The sequence below is a fragment of the Phasianus colchicus genome, chromosome Z (genome assembly GCF_987193195.1).
Source record: "Phasianus colchicus chromosome Z, bPhaCol1.hap1.1, whole genome shotgun sequence".
NCBI classification, from domain to species: domain Eukaryota; kingdom Metazoa; phylum Chordata; class Aves; order Galliformes; family Phasianidae; genus Phasianus; species Phasianus colchicus.
Genome location: NC_143476.1, coordinates 14,407,792 through 14,430,368, shown reverse-complemented (window position 1 = coordinate 14,430,368; position 22,577 = coordinate 14,407,792). Strand labels below are relative to the sequence as shown.

The following is a 22,577-nucleotide window of genomic DNA, read 5'->3' as shown; positions in this document are numbered from 1 at the left end:
AGCACAGGCATCCTTCTTCAAACGCCCCATCCAAGCAGCAAGGGATCAAAGCGTTGGCACAGCTGAAACAGAAATGCTGTGTGAGTTTCCTGTTAGCACTGAGCAGGAACAAATCTACCGCTGAGCAGCAGGATGTGAGACAAGCAGCAGAAGACACCCAACCTGCAGAACCAGCTCGTTTGGGGTCGGTCCAGATGTTTGTCTGCTCCCTTCCCTGGCCCAGGCCAAGCTTGTGAGCTGCTCCTCCTTTGTGCAGGGGGAAATGGTGCAGATGCCATGTGGTGGCTATGCACAGCATGCCTTTCACTTGCTTTTCCTCTCTCCATCTGCCATCTTCCATTAGCAAACAGCATCTCCAGCCTCCAGAGATCACTGAGTCCAACCCCTGCACAACAGTGAAAGAAAAGATATGATAAGGGGTACTTAAAGCACAGCATCTGTAATCAGATCAGACTCCTGCACTGTGAAGACTTCCATGAGTATTCCTGCAGAGTGCATCACTTAGTCTCTCTTTAGCCTTGTGTTCATGGTTTTCCTGTAAGAGCTTGTCTAAACACTGCCTATAATCGTGGTTATGCTAGAAGCATTTGGATTCATTGATCCTTACTGTAATTTCAATTACAAATTTAGATGTTTTTTTGTTAGGGAGAACTTTCAATTTCTCAACTGAAATTTCAATATTGCATTAGGTGTTGACAACCACGGGGCTGCAGTACAGAGAATTACAGGAAGATTAATTTCTCCATCCCCATGCTCCTAGACATTTATGATTACAGTGATGTAGTTATATACAAAGTTGCAAGATACCAAGGCTAGAATAACCTCTTGGTGCAGCAGGATGTCTGGAGCCCAAGTGCAGCGTCTCAGTGCTCCAAAGCCTTGAAGAAGTGCACCGTATGTGCTGGGGCTGATGACACAGACACTGGAGCAAGGCCAGTGTGATGTTAGAAACTTGACCAGCAGCTGATCTGTTGTCAGCCATTTCTGGACACAAACGGGATCTGGTCGACTTAGGACATGACCTTTGGGCTGGAGAGCAACTCCCCGAGGAATCACACAGCCACTGCAGACCGTTGGCAAGAACCCCATACCAAAACAGCTCATCTGCAATCAGTTTTTAATCTGTGCAGCAGTGATTGGAACAGGCGCACGCTCTCTGCAATTGCAGGAATGTTCACAAGTGGAATGTACATCACCTGTGTGCTCCAGCTCTTCTGTGTGCATGCTAGGAGCAGTGATCCCCCTGCACCCAGGGCTGCAATAAAGTCCTGTGGGCTTTCTAACCTGCCCACCAGCAGCCCAGGCTGCCCAGAGCCACATCCAGCATGGCCTTGGATGCCTGCAGGGATGGGGCATCCACAGCCTCCTTGGGCAACCTGTTCCAGTGCCTCACCACCCTCTGGCTGAAAAACTTCCTCTTCACATCCAACCTAAACCTCAACACCCCCCGTCTCAGTTTAAAGCCATTCCCCACTTGTCCCATCACTGTCCACCCTCCAAAACAAAACACCTCGGCTGTTCAACACTGAAAGAGCAAAATAACCCACAGCTCTTACTTCCACTGTATGCATTTAATTCCAAACTTAAGGTCACAGGTTAATTACTCATGTGATCCTTCCTGACAGAAGAACTACTCGTAGTGATGTGTAGGAGTAAGGAACAGCTTGAAAAGGTCATGGACATATTAGAACTTGCAGCATTTATCTTAATAGATGCCTACTTTGCACAGCATTTTGTAAAACACACGTTACAAGTACTGTGCATTGGATTACACTATATCAAACTCTAAGTAACAATACAGGTTGCTTTTAAATCTACACTTACATGTTTTCTTCCAACTCCTTGATAAAATTCTTTACTACCTTCAGTTTTACAGCCAAAGCAGTGTTTGAGCTGGTAATGTACTCTTGAACAGCACTGTTGCCTTTAACATTTGTATGTTTAGATCTGAAGAGAGAATTTGGTCATTATTTCATGATGAGAGAATCTTATATGACAAAACAGAATTACAAAAATCTGACAATACTGTAAAATGCCAGCGTAAGAATGTGGCTTTGATTTTTTTTCTTTTTTTTTCCTCTTTTTTCTTTTCTTTTTTTTTTTTTCTTTTTTTTTTTTTTAAATGGTGAGTGTACCATTAATTCAAGACAAGAATTTTGTTTGTAAGTCGATCTCTATAACTGTTCTTGGCATCATTCTGTAGGATGAACTAGATACATGGAATTTGGCACTGGCTCCCCAGGGCAGTGGTTTGGCACTGAGCTGACAAAGGCCAAAGAGCATTTGCACAATGCTCTCAGACACAGGGCTTGACCCATAGGAGGTCCGGTGTGGAACCAGGAGGTGGAATACATGATCCTCGAGGTCCCTTCCAAATAAAGATATTCCATGATCCTCTAATACTTATATTCCCAAGTCCTGTACACAGTGCTCAGGTGCTTAACTGAGAGGTTCCATGAAACAGTGAGGTATCTATGTCCCTTTACCACTCAGTTATTCAATTTGCCACATGGATCTTTCATCCAGTCACATTAGAAAACACTCAAAGTATTTCCTTCAGTCTTCCATTCTGATAGAGCTTTCTGGAGCAAATAAAGAGTTGCAACTCAGAATGTCCACACCTCCCTTCCTGCACCCTGCATACTTTTTTCATTGTACTGTGATTACGTACCATTCTATTGTCACCCTCATTCTGTCCTTATCTAGGCAGTTTAATGCCATTAAATTTTCCAGCAACAGATGCCCACAAGTACAGCCAGCCTGGAAATATTTTGATTACTTATCTTTGTCCTGATGTCCTTGTAGGAGGTGGGAAATTTCTCCATCTCAGCAGCAGAGGGCAGGAGGGGTCCAAGGTGAGGGCACGCTCTCCTCTATTTTTCTGGAACTCAAAGACAAAGGGAACAAGAAAACCAGACGTGTTCCCTTCCCACGGCAAACACCAGCCTTTCCATCCTTACAGTCCTTCCTGCCATCAGCAGAGATATTTTGCTTTCTTGTGCCACTTCATCCCTTTAGCATCTGGCATTCTAACAAAAAAGTACTCTAACACAGGAATTTTAATATTTTCATATTAAATGTCAGAATTAAGGAACCATTATTATTACCAAATATTTAAAACATTCAACCCAGTGAGAAGTGAACTGATGTTGCATTTAGCATTCAGATAAGAACTTGACATTTCTCCGGGAAATTCTGTAATCATCATAGTGTTTCACAGTTTTCAGTTTATGAATACTAGTTAAGTCTTCACTAATACATTATCTTCTTCCCCCTTTATGCTTTCTATATTGCTTCTGAAGCAGACTTACCTCATGATTGAATAAATGTATAGTAACGTCCAAGGTGCTTGGATTGAACAAAAATAATCCCAGTATGGGGTTCAGTCAGACTTCTATAGAATAGGTGAATCTTATGCACTGGTGCCAGAGATTTCCAATAGACGACAGGAAGTTCAACAGATGAAAAGTGCACCTAAGTAAAAAGTGCTCCTTTCATAAACTGTAGTCTCATTGTCAAGCCTTGCACTGTCTCAGCAGATTATTACAGAATGTTCATTCAGGCAGGAATTAAGAGATGCGTCTGAATTGATAACAACAACGAGTAATTAAGAAAGCTTGACTGCAGTCTGCTTGAGGATTCCAGTCTGAAGTGTGTTCCACCTGATGACAACTGGGAATGTCTTTCTCTCACCATGAGAACCATTGCACCTCTGACTAAACACATAGCTAATCACCACTGAAAACCTAGGTGCAATTTCTGCAGTGCACAGACCAACTACGTGTTGATTAACATTCAGAGAGATTGTGCAGGTGTCCTTTTAGGAACTGGCCTACAGTATGCTAAGAGGGATGGATGTGGGGACATTAGGATAACGTGCCCTCTGCCTTTTAAGACAGCCCCAGCAGAGCAGGTCAGCAGGCTGAAGAGCTGAGTGGGTCACCAGGGCTCAGAGACTTCACTCGGCCATCTGAAAGTTGAGGGACTTCAGCCCAAGCTGCCCTTTTCCATGCAGGCAAGGAGGCCAAGAGAAGGTGGATCGGCACGGTTCTGGTGCAGACAGGGGCTGCAGTGTGAGCAGGCCTACACAGACAAGGCTGTGCCCACACAGAGTGACAGCAGCTTTCGCTGTGAGCAGATTCCCAGGGGGCCTGAGCCATGGCAGTTCTTGATGGCAGCATGTTCCAATCAGCCCTGGAAGTCTTCTCTGGACGTCTGTCGCATTCTGGAATCCACACTGAGGACGCAGTCGCTGTGTCAGAGCAGCTGGCAGAGTCACGGGGAACCGTGACGTAGTTGGCCCAGGGAGCAACAACAAGGCCTGCACTGCTCAGCCAGCCCAGGCCAAAGGGGAGCACGAGAGAGAGCAGAGGAGAGAGGGGGGGAAAGAGGGCCAGGAAGGAAAGGCCTGTGCCTGAATGGACGTGTAGCAGCAGCTGCTGACAGCAAACTCGGTGATGGCAGGGGCACAGCAGAGCAGTGCAATGCTGGCAGCTTCCTGTGTCTTTCACACAGGCACTGCAGACATGGCCAGCACTGGGAGATCAGCAGAACTGCTGCACACCTCTGCCAGCCCAGGCCAGAGGAGTGCAGAACAGTGAGCTGCTGCTGAGGGGAGAGAGGATGGCCTGAGAGCTGAGCTGAGAGGCAGGGCTGGCTGTGTTACAGCAGCCTCTGTGTCCTCCTCCTGTGTCTGTGAGGGCCAGAGGGCCAGAAGAGAACATGCCCAGACAACGAAGCCCTGCTGTCCTCTGCTGCTCAGCTGGAGAGATGTTCCGCCTTCCTGAAGGACGCTGATCCAAAGGGAAGGAATCAAAGGAAGTCCAGGCTGGCTGTCCTTGTGGGCATCAGCTGCTGGCAGCTGCCTCTGTGCTGCCATGGGCAGGGCACAGCACACACAGTGTTTGCAGTTCCCTGTGTGACACTGGCCCTGGTGACCTGACAGCCATAGGGAGACCATAGAAAGAGCTGCCTCCCTCTGCCAGATGAGGCAAAGGTGAGAATCCCAGAATCACAGCATGGCCCGGGTTGGAAAGGAGCTCAAGGTTCATGAATCTCCAACCCTTGGCTCTCCAAGGGTGCACAGGGGGCTTTGTTCTCCCTGTGGTGCAGCTTCAGTGCCAACTCACAGCTGAGCTGGTTGGCACACTGTGACAGCCTGCCGCTCTGAAGCTCTTGGGGCAGTGCTCAGTTCTTTCTGAAGTACTCTGGAAATGCTGCTTCTCCTTCACCAAGTCTGTTTCCAGACAGACGTCTTTTTCTCCTCTGTACACACAAACAGTATCTTGTAACTCCCTGGCACAGTGCTCAGAAGTGATACTTCTGGAAGCACGTCAGAGAAAAGTGGCCTTGTCCCAGTGGACTTTCAGAGCAGATGAGAACAAGTCTTGGTTGACGGCTTTCTTCTGCTTCTGGAACTGCACAGGCAGGTTGTGTGCTGTCATACTTTATGCCAGAGTGCCAAACTGAAGCAGTTTCTGCAACTTCTTTTTTTCATACTTGTCACTCTTTGCTGAGACCTTAACTTAGTCATTTTTAATGCGCTCTCATCTAAACTACTGTGTCCTCCAGTGTCAGTGTTGTATGAATCAGGACTGTGGGATTTCATCAGTGAAAGGATTCTGCTCTAATGACTGTCATTCTAAAGCTGATATTGTTTCTACCGCATCAGGCTTGCAGGAAGCATCTTTGATCAACAGAGAAATCAGAAAAATTGCTTTTCCTATTGCAGTTTCCTTTTAACTAGTGATGAAAGCTGTCAGTTTATTTTTTGCTCCAGAAATCCTGGGATGCAACCAGGTTAGATAAGAAGTGACACTGAGTCAACAGTAAGGGAACACAGATGAGATAGCATCACACAGCTCTGGAAAAGATGTTCCAGCTCTGTGTCTACCTACACCTTCAGGAGATGAAAAGTACTGGCTTACTGAGGTGTCCTGGGTTGCAGGTTCTGTTAATCTCCATTTTTGGAAGAGCTGCTTGCAATAAATACCTTGTAAGGTGAATGAGCTTGATAGAAGTAGGGTGTGAAAGAGATGGATTTGCTGTTTCCCTGAAGGTGCAGGAGTATTGCTGTGCCTACAGTCAGTAAACAAGGCAGAAATCACTGTGTTCCTCAGAATGAAAAGGAATAAAAATCTTTTTGGGAGTGACAGCACGCCTGAATGAAGCATAAATCTAAACATTTAAAATAAGGGCTAGTGTCAAAGGGACTTGCAGTATTTCTCGTGAAGAAATATTTGATGCTTCTTCATGAAAGTCATCATAACAAAAGTGTCCTGATGTCTCTGCTGAGGATTTCCTTGGTTCCAGCCTGAAGGTGTGCGCAGGCATGAGCAGGCAGTGCTGAGCTGCAGGTGAGTGCCTGTGTCCCACAGCAGGAAACCCGTGGATGTCTTCAGGGGTTTGAAATGGGCAGAGCTGTAAAACCTGCAGGCTTTCACTGAAATTGTCCTCTGCTTTATTTTGTAATCTTAGTTTCACCAATGCTTTCCAATATTATTTTCGTATGAATGCAGATACATGGGATAGGATTTAAAGTTTTTATGGTGCTGCTGTATAGTTTTCTGTGGTCATCATAAGCCAATAAAAAAAATAAATGGTAATCAGGCAATCTATTAACAACCTGTGGCACGTGTAAAACAATGAAATTCCTTGCAGGAAGACAATATTGCCATATAATAATGTGGCTATCCAAAACTGTTAATTATACTTGATGAGCTGGAGATAAACCTGAAATGCAGGACTTTGATCTTAGCCAAGAATAATAAAAGTTATTATCGTTCTTAAATTGGCAGCTGCTATCAAAAGCCTGTGTCTTATTTCCCTTTTAGTAACACTGGCTAAATCAGAGAAAGTGATAAAAGAATTTCATGATTGCAGCTTAGGGATTCTTTCCCACTTGAACAGAAGTAATCTATGTCCAAAAATGTCTGTAAATACTTTTTCTATCTTATTTTGCCAGATGTATTGATATTTGAGATGAATGGCAAAAACATTTTGCGTACATAGATAAGCAATGCAAATTCGCTGGATTGTTTTAGAGAAAAAAGCTCTGGTTATCAGATCGTTTCCATGCAGAAATAAGATTTACATAAAAATTCTCATTATTATTATTCATGCATGAATAAGTTCAAAAAAGAGACGTGGGGGATGTTGTTTCAATTCCGTCTGATTGTAGGAAGGACTGTCAGGATGGAAAGGCTAGTGTCTGCCATGGGCAAAGAAAAACTTCTGGTTTTCATGTTCCCTTTGTCTATGAGTACAAGAGGCCATGAGGAGAGTGTGCCCTAAACTTGGACCCTTTTTGACCATTGCAGCAGAGATGGAGAAGTGTTCAACCTTCTAGAAGGACTTCAGGACAAAGATATGTAATGAAAATAAGTCCAGGTTGGCTGTCCTTGTGGGCATCAGCTGCTTACATCTGCATAGTTGTTGCTATGGGAATGGCAGAACAGCAGGAATGTTGCATTTCCTTGTGTGACACAAGCACTGGTGAATTCAAAGCCAGAGGGGTATAATAGAAAGAGCATCACCTCCCTTCCAGATTAGGCAAAGGTGAGTGGGATGTTGTTTCAATTAGTACTGATGTCAGGAAGGACTGTAAGGATGGAAAGCCTGGTGTTTGACATGGGCAGGGAAACACATCTGCTTTTCATTTTTTCTTAATCTTTCACTGCTAGATAAATAGAAAAGAGTGTGCCCTCACCTTGGAACTCTCCTGCCCTCTGCAGCTCAGAGGGAGAAATGTCCAAGCTTCTAGAAGGACATCAGGACAAAGATATATAATGTAAATAAGTCCAGGCTGGCTGTCCTTGTGGGCATCAGCTGCTGGCATCTGCATTGCTGCTGCCATGAGCATGGCAAAGCAGGTAAAAGATTGCTTTTCCTTGTGTGACACAGGAGCTCTTGACTTGAAAGCTAGAGGGATGCAATAGAAAGAGCTGCAACCTCTGCCAGACATGGCAAAGGTGAGTGGGATGTTGTTTCAATTAGTGCTGAGGTCAGGAGGACTGTAAGGATGGAATGGCTGGTATTTGCCATGGGCAGGGAAACACATCTGGTTTTCATTTTCTCTTTGTGTGCCAGAAAAAGAGCAGAGTGTGCCCTCACCTTGGACCCATCCTGCCCTCTTCTGCTGAGATAGAGAAATGTTCCAGCTTCTAGAAGGACATCAGGACAAAGATATGTAATGAAAATAAGTCTAGGCTGGCTGTCCTTGTGGGCATCAGCTGCTGGCATCTGCATTGCTGCTGCCATGAGCATGGCAAAGCAGGTAAAAGATTGCTTTTCCTTGTGTGACACAGGAGCTCTTGACTTGAAAGCAAGAGGGATGCAATAGAAAGAGCTGCAACCTCAGCCAGACATGGCAAACTTGAGTGGGATGTTGTTTCCATTGCTGCTGATTTCAGGAAAGACTGTAAGGATGGAAAGGCTGGTGTTTGCCATGGGCAGGGAAACACATCTGGTTTTCATTTTGTCTTAATCTTTCAGTGCTAGATAAACAGGGGAGACTGTGCCCTCACCATGGACCCCTCCTGCCCTCTTCTGCTGAGATGGAGAAATGTTCCAGCTTCTAGAAGGACATCAGGACAAAGATATGTAATGAAAATAAGTCCAGGCTGGCTGTCCTTGTGGGCATCAGCTGCTGGCATCTGCGTTGCTGCTGCCATGAGAATGGCACAGCAGGTAAAAGATTGCTTTTCCTTGTGTGACACAGGAGCTCTTGACTTGAAAGCTAGAGGGATGCAATAGAAAGAGCTGCAACCTCTGCCAGACATGGCAAAGGTGAGTGGGATGTTGTTTCAATTAGTGCTGATGTCAGGAAGGACTGTAAGGATGGAAAGGCTGGTGTTTGTCATGGGCAGGGAAACACATCTGGTTTTCATTTTCTCTTTGTGTGCCAGAAAAAGAGCAGAGTGTTCCTGCTAGTTCTAACTCTCCTGCCCTCTTCTGCTGAGATGGAGAAATGTTCCAGCTTCTAGAAGGACATCAGAACAAAGATATGTAATGAAAATAAGTCCAGGCTGCCTCTCCTTGTGGTCATCAGCTGCTGGCAACTGCATTGCTTCTGCCATGAGCATGGCAAAGCAGGTAAAAGATTGCTTTTCCTTGTGTGACACAGGAGCTCTTGACTTGAAGGCTAGAGGGATGCAATAGAAAGAGCTGCAACCTCTGTCAGACATGGCAAAGGTGAGTGGGATGTTGTTTCAGTTGCTGCTGAAGTCAGGAAGGACTCTAAGGATGGAAAGGCTGGTGTTTGCCATGGGCAGGGAAAAACATCTGGTTTTCATTTTCTCTTTCTCTTTGAGTGCCAGATAAACAGGGGAGAGTATGCCTGCAACTTGGACCCATCCTGCCCTCTGCTGCTCAGAGGGAGAAATGTTCCAGCTTCTAGAAGGACATCCGGACAAATATATGTAATGAAAATAAGTCCAGGCTGGCTGTCCTTGTGGGCATCAGCTGCTGGCATCTGCATTGCTGCTGCCATGAGCATGGCACAGCAGGTAAAAGATAGCTTTTCCCTGTGTGACACAGGAGCTCTTGACTTCAAAGCAAGAAGGATGTAATAGAAAGAGCTGCAACCTCTGCCAGACATGGCAAAGGTGAGTGGGATGTTGTTTCAGTTGCTGCTGATGTCAGGAGGACTGTAAGGATGCAAAGTCTGGTGTTTGCCATGGGCAGGGAAACACATCTGGTTTTCATTTTCTCTTTGTGTGGCAGAAAAAGAGGAGAGTGTGCCTGCAACTTCTAACTCTCCTGCCCTCTGCTGCTCAGAGGGAGAAATGTTCCAGCTTCTAGAAGGACATCAGGACAAAGATATGTAATGAAAATAAGTCCAGGCTGGCTGTCCTTGTGGGCATCAGCTGCTGGAAACTGCATTGCTTATGCCATGAGCATGGCAAAGCAGGTAAAAGATTGCTTTTCCTTGTGTGACACAGGAGCTCTTGACTTGAAAGCTAGAGGGATGCAATAGAAAGAGCTGCAACCTCTGCCAGACATGGCAAAGGTGAGTGGGATGTTGTTTCAGTTGCTGCTGATGTCAGGAGGACTGTAAGGATGCAAAGTCTGGTGTTTGCCATGGGCTGGGAAACACATCTGGTTTTCATTTTCTCTTTGTGTGCCAGAAAAAGAGCAGAGTGTGCCCTCACCTTGGACCCATCCTGCCCTCTTCTGCTGAGATGGAGAAATGTCCCAGCTACTAGAAGGACATTAGGACAGAGATATGTAATGAAAATAAGTCCAGGCTGGCTGTCCTTGTGGCCATCCGCTGCTGGCATCTGCATTGCTGCTGCCATGAGCATGGCAAAGCAGGTAAAAGATTGCTTTTCCTTGTGTGACACAGGAGCTCTTGACTTGAAAGCTAGAGGGATGCAATAGAAAGAGCTGCAACCTCTGCCAGACATGGCAAAGGTGAGTGGGATGTTGTTTCAATTAGTGCTGAAGTCAGGAAGACTGTAAGGATGGAAAGGCTGGTGTTTGCCATGGGCTGGGAAACACATCTGGTTTTCATTTTCTCTTTGTGTGCCAGAAAAAGAGCAGAGTGTTCCTGCTAGTTCTAACTCTCCTGCCCTCTTCTGCTGAGTGGGAGAAATGTTCCAGCTTCTAGAAGGACATCAGGACAAATATATGTAATGAAAATAAGTCCAGGCTGCCTCTCCTTAAGGTCATCAGCTGCTGGCAACTGCATTGCTTCTGCCATGAGCATGGCAAAGCAGGTAAAAGATTGCTTTTCCTTGTGTGACACAGGAGCTCTTGACTTGAAAGCTAGAGGGATGCAATAGAAAGAGCTGCAACCTCAGCCAGACATGGCAAAGGTGAGTGGGATGTTGTTTCCATTGCTGCTGATTTCAGGAAGGACTGTAAGGATGGAAAGGCTGGTGTTTGCCATGGGCTGGGAAACACATCTGGTTTTCATTTTCTCTTTGTGTGCCAGAAAAAGAGCAGAGTGTGCCCTCACCTTGGACCCATCCTGCCCTCTGCTGCTCAGAGGGAGAAATGTTCCAGCTTCTAGAAGGACATCAGGACAAAGATATGTAATGAAAATAAGTCCAGGCTGGCTGTCCTTGTGGGCATCAGCTGCTGGCATCTGCATTGCTGCTGCCATGAGCATGGCACAGCAGGTAAAAGATTGCTTTTCCTTGTGTGACACAGGAGCTCTTGACTTGAAAGCTAGAGGGATGCAATAGAAAGAGCTGTAACCTCAGCCAGACATGGCAAAGGTGAGTGGGATGTTGTTTCAATTAGTGCTGATTTCAGGAAGGACTGTAAGGATGGAAAGGCTGGTGTTTGCCATGGGCAGGGAAACACATCTGGTTTTCATTTTCTCTTTGTGTGCCAGAAAAAGAGCAGAGTGTGCCCTCACCTTGGACCCATCCTGCCCTCTGCTGCTCAGAGGGAGAAATGTTCCAGCTTCTAGAAGGACATCAGGACAAAGATAAGTAATGAAAATAAGTCTAGGCTGGCTGTCCTTGTGGGCATCAGCTGCTGGCATCTGCATTGCTGCTGCCATGAGCATGGCACAGCAGGTAAAAGATTGCTTTTCCTTGTGTGACACAGGAGCTCTTGACTTGAAAGCTAGAGGGATGCAATAGAAAGAGCTGCAATCTCTGCCAGACATGGCAAAGGTGAGTGGGATGTTGTTTCCATTGCTGCTGATGTCAGGAAGGACTGTAAGGATGGAAAGGCTGGTGTTTGCCATGGGCAGGGAAACACATCTGGTTTTCATTTTCTCTTTCTCTTTGAGTGCCAGATAAACAGGGGAGAGTATGCCTGCAACTTGGACCCATCCTGCCCTCTGCTGCTCAGAGGGAGAAATGTTCCAGCTTCTAGAAGGACATCAGGACAAAGATATGTAATGAAAATAAGTCCAGGCTGGCTGTCCTTGTGGGCATCAGCTGCTGGCATCTGCATTGCTGCTGCCATGAGCATGGCACAGCAGGTAAAAGGTTGCTTTTCTTTGTGTGACACAGGATCTGTTAACTTGAAAGAAAGAAGGATGCAATAGAAAGAGCTGCAACCTCTGCCAGACATGGCAAAGGTGAGTGTGATGTTGTTTCAATTAGTGCTGATGTCAGGAGGACTGTAAGGATGGAAAGGCTGGTGTTTGCCATGGGCTGGGAAACACATCTGGTTTTCATTTTCTCTTTCTCTTTTTGTGACAGATAAACAGGGGAGAGCGTGCCCTCAGCTTGGACCCCTCCTGCCCTTTGCTGCTCAGAGGGAGAAATGTTCCAGCTTCTAGAAGGACATCAGGACAAAGATATGTAATGAAAATAAGTCTAGGCTGGCTGTCCTTGTGGGCATCAGCTGCTGGCATCTGCATTGCTGCTGCCATGAGCATGGCACAGCAGGTAAAAGATTGCTTTTCCTTGTGTGACACAGGAGCTCTTGACTTGAAAGCTAGAGGGATGCAATAGAAAGAGCTGCAACCTCTGCCAGACATGGCAAAGGTGAGTGGGATGTTGTTTCAGTTGCTGCTGATGTCAGGAAGGACTGTAAGGATGGAAAGGCTGGTGTTTGCCATGGGCAGGGAAACACATCTGGTTTTCATTTCCTCTTTGTGTGGCAGAAAAAGAGGAGAGTGTGCCTGCAACATCTAACTCTCCTGCCCTCTGCTGATCAGAGGGAGAAATGTCCCAGCTTGTAGAAGGACATCAGGACAAGGATATGTAATGAAAATAAGTCCAGGCTGGCTGTACTTGTGGGCATCAGCTGCTGGCAACTGCATTGCTGCTGCCATGAGCATGGCACAGCAGGTAAAAGATTGCTTTTCCTTGTGTGACACAGGAGCTCTTGACTTGAAAGCTAGAGGGATGCAATACAAAGAGCTGCAACCTCTGGCAGACATGGCAAAGGTGAGTGGGATGTTGTTTCAATTATTGCTGAAGTCAGGAAGGACTGTAAGGATGGAAAGGCTGGTGTTTGCCATGGGCAGGGAAACACATCTGGTTTTCATTTTCTCTTTGTGTGCCAGAAAAAGAGCAGAGTGTGCCCTCACCTTGGACCCATCCTGCCCTCTTCTGCTGAGATGGAGAAATGTTCCAGCTTCTAGAAGGACATCAGGACAAAGATACGTAATGAAAATAAGTCCAGGCTGGCTGTCCTTGTGGGCATCAGCTGCTGGCATCTGCATTGCTGCTGCCATGAGCATGGCAAAGCAGGTAAAAGATTGCTTTTCCTTGTGTGACACAGGAGCTCTTGACTTGAAAGCTAGAGGGATGCAATAGAAAGAGCTGCAACCTCTGCCAGACATGGCAAAGGTGAGTGGGATGTTGTTTCAATTAGTGCTGATGTCAGGAGGACTGTAAGGATGGAAAGGCTGGTGTTTGCCATGGGCTGGGAAACACATCTGGTTTTCATTTTCTCTTTCTCTTTGAGTTCCAGATAAACAGGGGAGAGTGTGCCCTCACCTTGGTCCCCTCCTGCCCTCTGCTGATCAGAGGGAGAAATGTTCCAGCTTGTAGAAGGACATCAGGACAAAGATAAGTCCAGGCTGGCTGTCCTTGTGGGCATCAGCTGCTGGCATCTGCATTGGTGTTGCCATGAGCATGGCACAGGAGGTAAGGGATTGCTTTTCCTTGTGGGACAGCTGTTAAGCCATTCTGATTCACCCTTTGCATCCACAGCATACAGTTTTTTCCCACACTGCTGTTTCTATCCAGCAATGTGCATATGTGCAGTGCTACAGAGGTTGGTGGCCCTGCCTGTGGCAGGGGGTTGGAGATTCCTGATCCTTAAGGTCCCTTCCAACCCGGGCCATTCTGTGTGTGTGTGTGTGACTGGCTAAACACCAATTGTTGCTAGCTCAGCAGGTATACTGCTAATTATTGAACGCCTGACAGCTGCTTATCAACACTTGGCCACTATTTCTGGACACCTGCTCATCCCTGAAGAGAGAGAAGTTTGGAAGGAGGACAGAGGGGAGTCTCTTGATGCCTGCCTGTTGCATCCCAACCTGCCCACAGAGTGAGTCAATTCGGCCTTGTGTGGAGGCCCTGGCTTCTTTGGAGTCTGTTTTTCTTTTGCTGAGCTTCTCCTATCCAAACAGAATGGCCTTACAACATGCTTTCTGGTCCTTAATACTATACCCATACTATTTGTAACTATTACAGTTCTGTAAGTGAGAATTGATCACATGATTGAACAACTGTATTTCTAAAATATGTTATGAAATAACTTCTTTTTACTAATACTAATACTAATAAAGTCTTTCTACTTTTTCAAACTGTTTCTAAGGGCAAATTACAAAACACATGGTGCTGTACTGCTTCAGAGCAATCCCACATTTGATAGCCAGTGCAGAAACAACATTCCATCCTACAGCATTAGCTAGTTCAGAGGTACCAGACGTGTATCTGGATGTGGCTGTTGTGCATAACTGGGGCTGAGGGATCAGAAATGACAGTTCCACTCTTGGAGACCACAGAACTAAAATGGAAAGATAAAATAGCTGCAGGGCAATTGTTCTCTGTGCCTGAAGCAGGGACCGATTTATGGGGGAGAGATTTTACAGTTAAATGAGGATTACAGCTGCAAGTCTGTGAAACAGATATCAGGGGTCAATGAATGTGTTAACAGCTGTGATGAAGAAGAAATGAATCAAAAGGTGTGGGCAGGGGAAGGAAATCGGGGTGGACTCACAATTTTCCCTTACAAAGAACTGCCCAAGGAGGGAGTGGAGCTGTGAAACAGCAACAATATCCCATAGCCTTAGAAGGGAGAGTGGGTCTAAAAGCTGTAACACAGACAGTGCTTAAGGATGGTCTTCTGGAACCTTGTCTGTGGCCTTATAACACCCCAATCCTGTCGGCACGGAAGGCAGACGGCACGTATCGGCTGGTGCAAGATGTAAGGAAATGACTGAACCCGTTCTCAAAAGACAGCCTGTGGCTCCTAACCCCTATACCCTAATGAGTCAGATCCCACACGGACAGCAGTGGTTTGGTGTGAGAGACCTCACAGATGCTTTCCGGACAGCCTTTGGACTCAGAGAGAAATGGCTGCGTTTGTATGAGGACACATTGTAATCCTATCGTGATTCGTGATGATACTGTAGATACTGGAACTCCTGCTAATCCTTGTCTTGGCAGCATTTGAAGCAAGCAACTGGTGCTGCTGTCATGCAGAAAGCTCCCTTCCAACCACTCAGCAAGCATTTGGATGAGACAGCTTCCTGCTGGGAGCCCTCCGACATCACTGCTGCCTCCTCCAGAACCATACCTGCAGATGCTTCAGAGCTCTTCAGCATGGACTTCCTTCCTCCCATCAGCAGCTGCTCCTGCACTGACCTTCATTCACACTGGGATACCATCTGCTTCCAGCAGGAGCTGACCTGCGAGACAGAGAAAGGAAACGTGGGATGAGCACCAATGCAGAAGCACAAGGCTGTGTCACCACCACGTCTTGCAGCCTTGGGAAGTCAGCTGCAACTGCAGCCTTGGTCAGAATTACAACGGGCACCGTAAATTAAGTGTGACCTCTGAAGTTGTTGCCATGATCAGAAATAGACGCTGAAATCGCTCACATAACTGTCGGTGGTTCCCTCCAAATTCTTTTGCTTTGGGGAACAGATGGACTCGGAATGGAAGGACACGAGAAAAATGACATCTGTTTGAGCTCAGCAGACTTGAGAGGTGGGCCTGGGTGAACCTCATGAGGTTCAGCACAGCCAAGTGCAAGGTTTGGCATTTGGGCCGGAGGAATCCCAGGCATTCTTTTGTCATCGTGGTGGTTTCCAATAGACCCCAACAATGAGACATCAGGTCGCCGTGTGGGCTCCTGGGTGACACTGCCATTTCCCAGCCATTGCAGCCTAGGGGCAAATAAAGTAAAATACTTCAGAAAGATCTCACACTGATTGCATATTTTACTGTTCTTTTACACAAAACAGAAGGAGAGGGCAGCAGATGCATACAGCTGCATCAACACCCAGGCTGCTAAAGGAATGGAAAGACAGAAACATCAAATATCAATGCCTTATTCTAATGCAAGGAGGGAAGCTTCTATCAATGTTACTTTTTATCATTTAAAATGAGCAGTTGGCACTCTTAAAGGAAAATCCTAGGCCCCAGGTTCTGGCAGTGTGGCAATCTGGACTCAGCTGTGACTGATCCAAACAGTCTGTTCCAGATTTTAACATCCCTTCTATGCATTCACAAGTTTTCTCTCTTGACTTCCCCTTACAGCCGTTAGATGCCAGCAAAACATCCCACAAACACTCCTTACCTCTGTGCACACAGGCACCCATCCAACCAGAGCCATCAGTCATTCCCAGCCATGCGCTCTTCCTCCAATCATGGTCAGCATCACACGGCCGTCACGCAGCTCACTTGACTCAGTTTTTCTCTTCTTTCTGGAGGTGTCCTTGCTTCTCAGCCTTACCTTCTCGTGATGTTTATCTCGCTCTGCAGCTCCTGCTCTCAATAGGCTTTCTTGGATTCCCGCATGACAGGCACAAAATGCAGCCACAGCCCCTGCCACCAAGGTCAGCTCTTCAGCACACATTACCTGAGGAGCACTTGGCAACTCCTGCAACCTGAGCAGTGCCAGGAAGACTGTTTCACTTCTGCTTCTCCTGGCTCAGAAATTCATTTTCCTACCTAGAAAATGGGAAAAGAAAAGAAAGAAAAAAAATCCTGACATAAAGCAGACACAATTGATACTATGGAATTCTGGAAGGCAAGGGATTTGCCCTCTATGATGAGAAGTTGACTGCAAAGAACTAAGAAGAGCCATGAGCAGGTTGTGAACTTGTGGGTAAAATTAGGAAGTGCAGCAGTGCAGGGCTTCTGGAGGTGAGGGTCTGCTACAGCCGCCTGGAAAGAGAGCCTGTTGGTGGGAGCTGCTTCCTGCAGCCAGCAGAAGCATCGCACTCACTGACTCTCATCCTGATGGGGGATTCCAGTCAGTCTGGGAAATCAGCATGGCTGGCTGCAAGCAATCTGACAGACTCCTGGAGTGCAGTGAGAATCACTCTGTGGTGCAGGCATTGGGCACAGCAAGCAGAAGGGAAGCATTGCTGGACATGGTGCACACCAGGGGTTATGACAGGAGGCAGTCAGGGCTGCAGTGACCATGCCCTCCTTGAGTTTGTGATCTCAAGGAATGCGGGCCTGGCAGGAAGCAAAGGCAGGAGCCTGAACTTCAGGAGAGCCAGCTGCAGGCTGTTCCAGGAATTCTTGGACGAGATCCTCTGGACAACTGTTTGTAGGGGCAAAGGGATGGAAAAGAGCTGGTCACTTTCTCAGAAAAAAACTTGCTCAGGTTGCAGGCTGAGCTGCAGGAGAGGAAGGGGAGGAGGTGCCAGCACGGCTCTGCACGATGCTCTGCCACACTGGGCAGCTTGATCATGGCTCAGCAGTGGGATCTGATGTGGAGAAGGGGAGAAGGAAATCAAGGATGGGAGGGAACCATCAGACACAGTCGGTGAGTGTCTGTGAAGTCTTGCAGACCCAGAGATTCCCAGGTTGTTTCTGCTTGCGTAGCATCTTTGTGCTGCAGGGTGAGCAAAAGGTTCTGCTGCTTGATTCTTCTGCAGGAGCCGCCTAAAAGGGAAATGGCCACTGAGCTGCAGACCAAGCAGTACTGCCTGACGTTGGCCAGGGGGAGCTTCTCCTGCCGCAGTGTGCTGATGACAGGTCTGGAGATGATCTGCAGGGCCAGTTCGTAGATGGGAGCCAGGAAAGGACATGATGGGAGGAGAGAGGTGTTAAAGAACAGCCAACGCATGGAAATGCATCAGAAAGCCCTGAAAAGCATCACAAAGCCACAGCCAGGAAGCTTGGGAGTATCATGAGCAGCATCCAGGATGCGAGAGATTATTTGCTACCATGCCAAATGGTAGCAGAGCTCCCCCTGCAGACATCCCAAAGCCAGACAAAACAGGAACAAACCCGGAGCTGTGCTGCACGCACCCCACAGCCACAGCATTGCAAGCTGAGGTGCCTTGCTGTGTGCTGCATTCATCCCAATCTGTTTGAATGAAGGCACTGGAGGCAGTCAAGGCGTTGATTGAGCACGAGTGTGCTTTTATTATTATATAAAGGACAGGAGGGTGTGAGAGGTCCACGGTGAAGATGGGACTCATCCTGTCTTGTCATGGAGAGAGTGGCTCAGAGCTCTCAGTGCTGCTGTCCGGTGCCTGGGACTGGAGGCCTGATTGAAAGTCCCCCTGCAAGAGGCTCTGCTCCTCTTCACTGATGCTGACCTGCTCCTGCATGGAGGTGCTGCTGTCGGGGCACTCACACTGTGCTTCAGATGGGCGGCACTGCAGAGACTCTGGGTTAAAATCCACACTTGTGACTGTGGTGGCTTGCAGGCTCAGGTCAGCAACTTCAGCAGAGCCAGGTGTAATGAGAGCATGGACTTCGATGAGCTCCTTCTCTCCATTAATGTTGTTAGATGGAAGGCTGCTATTAGAACTGCAGCAATTTGTGCTTCCTAAGAGCTCTCCACTGATGGAAGCACACAGAGCATCCTCGCTACTTGCCCTGGATCTTATGGCTTGGCAAGGGCTCGATTCACCTAGAAAGGATACACAGGGGTTAGTGTCAAACTTTCACAAGCTGAATTACGACAGTGGTACTTGATCAGGGGTGAAGATTTAGGCACGGGATTGAACGCTAGAAAGAGATACATGTGCAGAGCAAGCTTGAATTGTATGTTCCTGAAAAGCAGGGATTTGGAAGCTGCATTTGCACCCTTACCTGCCAGGACTACCACTGCTGTTTCTGAGGGCTGCCTGGCATTGCGCTGCAGTTGGCGTTTGCTGCCAGAGGATGGCTTCCTGAGGCTGAAGCAGCAACACCAACTGCTAGCTGGTGATTCCTCAGTCTTGCTGGGTGGATTTTGTCTGGAGAGAGAAAACAGCCAATGCTGTGAGTCGTGCGTGGTGCAGGGTGAGGGAAGAGCAGCACTGAGCTCTTGGCAGCAGTTGCTTGTTCCTAGCACTGCCTGGTTTCTGCAGGAAAACACAAAAACCCACCCAAACAATGATGCTAGGTGCTGGAAAAGAAAGTCCTCTTTACCTGTCAGATGGAAAGTCAACGACGGTGTGGAATTTGCCCTGCCCAGCTGCAGGGCTTTCTTCCACTTCAATGTCCCTGCTGCTCTCTGTTACCACAGAAGAGGTGCTGTGGCCTCGCCTCTGTGCCTGTGCCTCCTCCAGGCTGAGCAGCTTTGTGGCAGCAGAAGAGACCCCCACAGACTTGGGCCCTGGGAGAGAATTGTGCCCTGTCAGGGAAAACCACAGGTAAGAGCGAGGATCAGAAAGCAGCAGCACAGCCACCACAGTTCTGGGGGAGGTGCTGTATTTTTCTCAGGCTTGCTTATCCGAGCCACTGGAAGAAGAGGAGCCCAAAATAACCATGTGGGAAGAGGTGTGTTTATGGCAAAGGACATGGTCATCATTAAGAGCAGCTTACTGTATCAAAATAGGCAAGGAAAAACCCAAGGAAATGGGGGCAGGGAACTGAGAAAGCTTCGCTGCCACACTTGCATCAAGCTTTTCCTGCGTGCAAACCATAATAATGACGGTTTCCTCCTTGTGAAGTTTGGGCTTGGACATTCTCAGCATCCAGCAACAGGATGCCATACCCTAATGGAAGTCCAGAGGTCTGCTGTCCCCTTGATGGTAAAAGAGTATCTCAAACATCCTGGAGAAGGCCTGCATTTGGTCAAGGTGTCAGGTCAAGATCAAGCTAATGGAGGAAGACACTCACCTGCTGCATCTGCAATGTCTGCTCCGGATTTGGAGCCGAAGAGGACGTCAGTGTGGTTGATGATGAATTCCACCACATCCGACTGCGTCTGCAGCTCCATGCAGGCAGCTCTTCCGCTGGCGCAGGCAGACTCGTTCTGCTGTGATCTGTAGAAAAGGCAGATTTTAGAAGTCATTTCTCCAAGACCGTTTCCCCGAGTCTGAATTGTTGCAGCCAAAAGCTGTCAGCTGAGGCTCTGGAGACTTCCGCAGTGGGCAATCAGTGATGCCACTGCAGAAATTCCCCTGGATGATCAAGGACACGTCAGTCCCATCTCAACAAGACTGCAGAAATTGTCACCTAGACATTGTGCCCGTGGGGATGGAGAACAGCTCAGGCTCCTGCTCTTCTGTCAGCCACAGATTTTACAGGAGAAGAGCACATTTGATGGAGAAAAAGGGAGCACTGTTTTTTTTTTTAATGGAGAACAGATGTAAGCGTTGTGTTGAAACAGAACCAGAAGTTTACCTTAAGAGGTTTGGAGCCCACACAATGGCTAGGTTCTTGGCATGCATGTTTGTTATACTGGAGCTCCCAGCCAGACACGCCAAGTGTCTCATCAGGAACTCCAGTGTCCTGGAAAACAAGAGAGGCAAACGTTCAGCACCAACAAGCATGCCGTGCTGCAATTCGGAAAGACAAAGGCTGGAACCGCATCGTTGCCCTCTGCAATGCAGCAGGGCTGAGCTCAGCAGGCTGAGGGCAGCACTGACCTGTAGTGAGGAGCGGGCAGCTGCTGGATGACGTCCTGCATTCTGAGCAGCCGCTCCTCCTCTGTAGCGGCACCAACAGCATCCTGGAGTAGTGCAGAAAGGGAGCGAGACACCAATCAGGCTAGTACACCACTGCGAGTAAACCTCGTGGGGCTGACAGCAAAAGGGCCTCCGAGCTGGGGCACTGCTGCAGCCATCTGCCAAGAGGCCCAGGAAGAGGGAAATGAAAGACGTGGCCTTGTGCTTACCGAGAACTTGCCGTACAGCTGGTGGGTGAGCAGAGGGTTCGGGAGCTCCCTGAAGTACATCTTGCAGAGGGAGCTCACGCTGTGAATGTCACGGACGGTGAGCTCAGGAATCTGCTCCGACTCAAATTCCTGCCTGGAGAGAGGGACGCAAACCCGGTTGAGCGAGAGGAAGGCAAGCCCAAAGCCACACCAGATGCACTCAGGCTGTGTCAGTCGCAGCACTCTTACCGCAGTCTCTGGATGTTGGACGCGACGCCGGACAGGCGGTATATCCCCTGCACCACGCCGTGCTGCTCAATGAACTCAGCGCAGCTCTGGAGGACCTGGGGGACTGAAGAACACGTGCCAGACATCAGTGGAGCTCCTGATTCAATCGTGCTGCAGGCTGTGCTTCACATCCTATTCACTAAGCCCAGCCAGGCTTGGCTGAAGCAAATACAGATGTGCTTGTCTCTTAGGAGCATCCGCCTCACTTTATCCTTCAGCCATCAACTCCCATTACACGTGTCTCCACGGCTATCAGCCTGCCCCCTGCTAGATATGAGCTCCCTTTCATCTTCTTTAGATGCCCAGCAGAGGAAGATCTCAGGAATGGGCTGCTCCTTACCATCACGACCGGAGTGGAGAAGATGCTCTCCCAGGTCACAGCCAAACACCCTTTCCTTCTCCACCTCCCGCTCGGTCGGTTTCTTTGGGCGGGCCTTCACCAAGGAACGAAGGAAGGTGAGGATCTTGCTGCGTTTCTTGGGCACTGCACAACAAAAGGAAGAAACCAGGTCATTTCAGGTCTGGCTCCGTTGGACGAGGCCGAGCACAGCACATTCTACAGGGCACGTCAGAACGGGAAGAACATTACCAACCAGTACATACAAAAAGGGATTTTCCCCATCTCTGGAGGAGCCCAAGGCCAGGCTGGATGGGGCCCTGGGCAGCCTGATCTAGTCTCACATTAAATGTGGGGGCTGGGAGACCATCCTGAGGCAGGAGGGTTGGAGCATGATGATCCCTGAGGTTCCTTTCCATCCCAAGCCATTCCATGAGTATTCTATAGTTTCCCCAAGTCCAGTCATAAACCCAGGAGGATTGGGCCAAATCTCTGCCCCATGGTGTGCATGAAGAATCATCAACCCAGAGGACAATGTGGGATGGATAAAGGAGGTACTAAACATGGAACATACCCCCAAAAAGACTTCATTTTGCTTTCCCACACCATCAAATGTAACATCCATACCTGGCTTTGGCACAGAATTGATGAGTGCCTCAGGAATGTTCTTATTAATGAGTTCCACACACTCCCCTGGGAAAAATCCAACCTGTAACAAGAAGAGAGGCCAACTATTGCATGCAGCACTTCTCAGGTCTGAACTGTTAAACCAAAAGCCACGTAACATTTCCCTCGGAACGTGCTTGCCTGACGTTCCATAAGACTATCCAGCAGAAAATGGCCATAGTTCACAGCATAAAGGTAATAATTTTTCAACATTAGCAGCCAAAGGCAAGGTCCCTTGACACCGACACAGGGAAACTGTTTATGTCCACTAGGCATCCTGTGCAGGCAGAGCAGCTCTAAGCTGAGATTCCTGCCTTTACTGAAGTTGCACTCTCCAGTCTGAAGCTTGTGCCTACCTGGAAGCCGAGCTTGCCTCTCCACCAGGGGGTCAGCTCCTTTGGTGGCATGTCGATGACACAGATGATGTCTCCCACCTGCAAGAGATTGCAACATCAATCCCAGCTTCAGCACGGCTGGGAGGAAAGCACAGCTCAAATGACTGCATTCTTCTGCACTGCCAAACATTGCCGAGCGTGAGAGCACTTGCACCAGCGCAGCTGTGAAGGCATTTGCCACTGTAAAATAG

At 47.9% G+C, this 22,577-nt stretch overlaps 1 protein-coding gene across 1 annotated transcript in view; it reads right to left on the bottom strand.

Annotated features, from left to right (window-relative positions):
- Window positions 1-22,426, bottom strand: part of LOC149912631 (rho GTPase-activating protein 32-like) — a 30,112-nt gene extending 7,686 nt beyond the window's left edge. Inside the window, exons 1-9 of the mRNA XM_090132062.1 lie at window positions 22,348-22,426; window positions 21,953-22,034; window positions 21,329-21,472; window positions 20,950-21,052; window positions 20,722-20,854; window positions 20,474-20,556; window positions 20,229-20,336; window positions 19,722-19,867; window positions 19,029-19,233 (exon numbers count right to left, since the gene is read on the bottom strand). Of these exons, the coding sequence (XP_089988188.1) occupies window positions 19,029-19,233; window positions 19,722-19,867; window positions 20,229-20,336; window positions 20,474-20,556; window positions 20,722-20,854; window positions 20,950-21,052; window positions 21,329-21,472; window positions 21,953-22,034; window positions 22,348-22,398 (1,055 nt within the window). The 5' untranslated portion in view covers window positions 22,399-22,426. The remainder of the gene's footprint in view (window positions 1-19,028; window positions 19,234-19,721; window positions 19,868-20,228; window positions 20,337-20,473; window positions 20,557-20,721; window positions 20,855-20,949; window positions 21,053-21,328; window positions 21,473-21,952; window positions 22,035-22,347) is intronic.
- Between the last annotated feature and the right edge of the window lie 151 nt (window positions 22,427-22,577).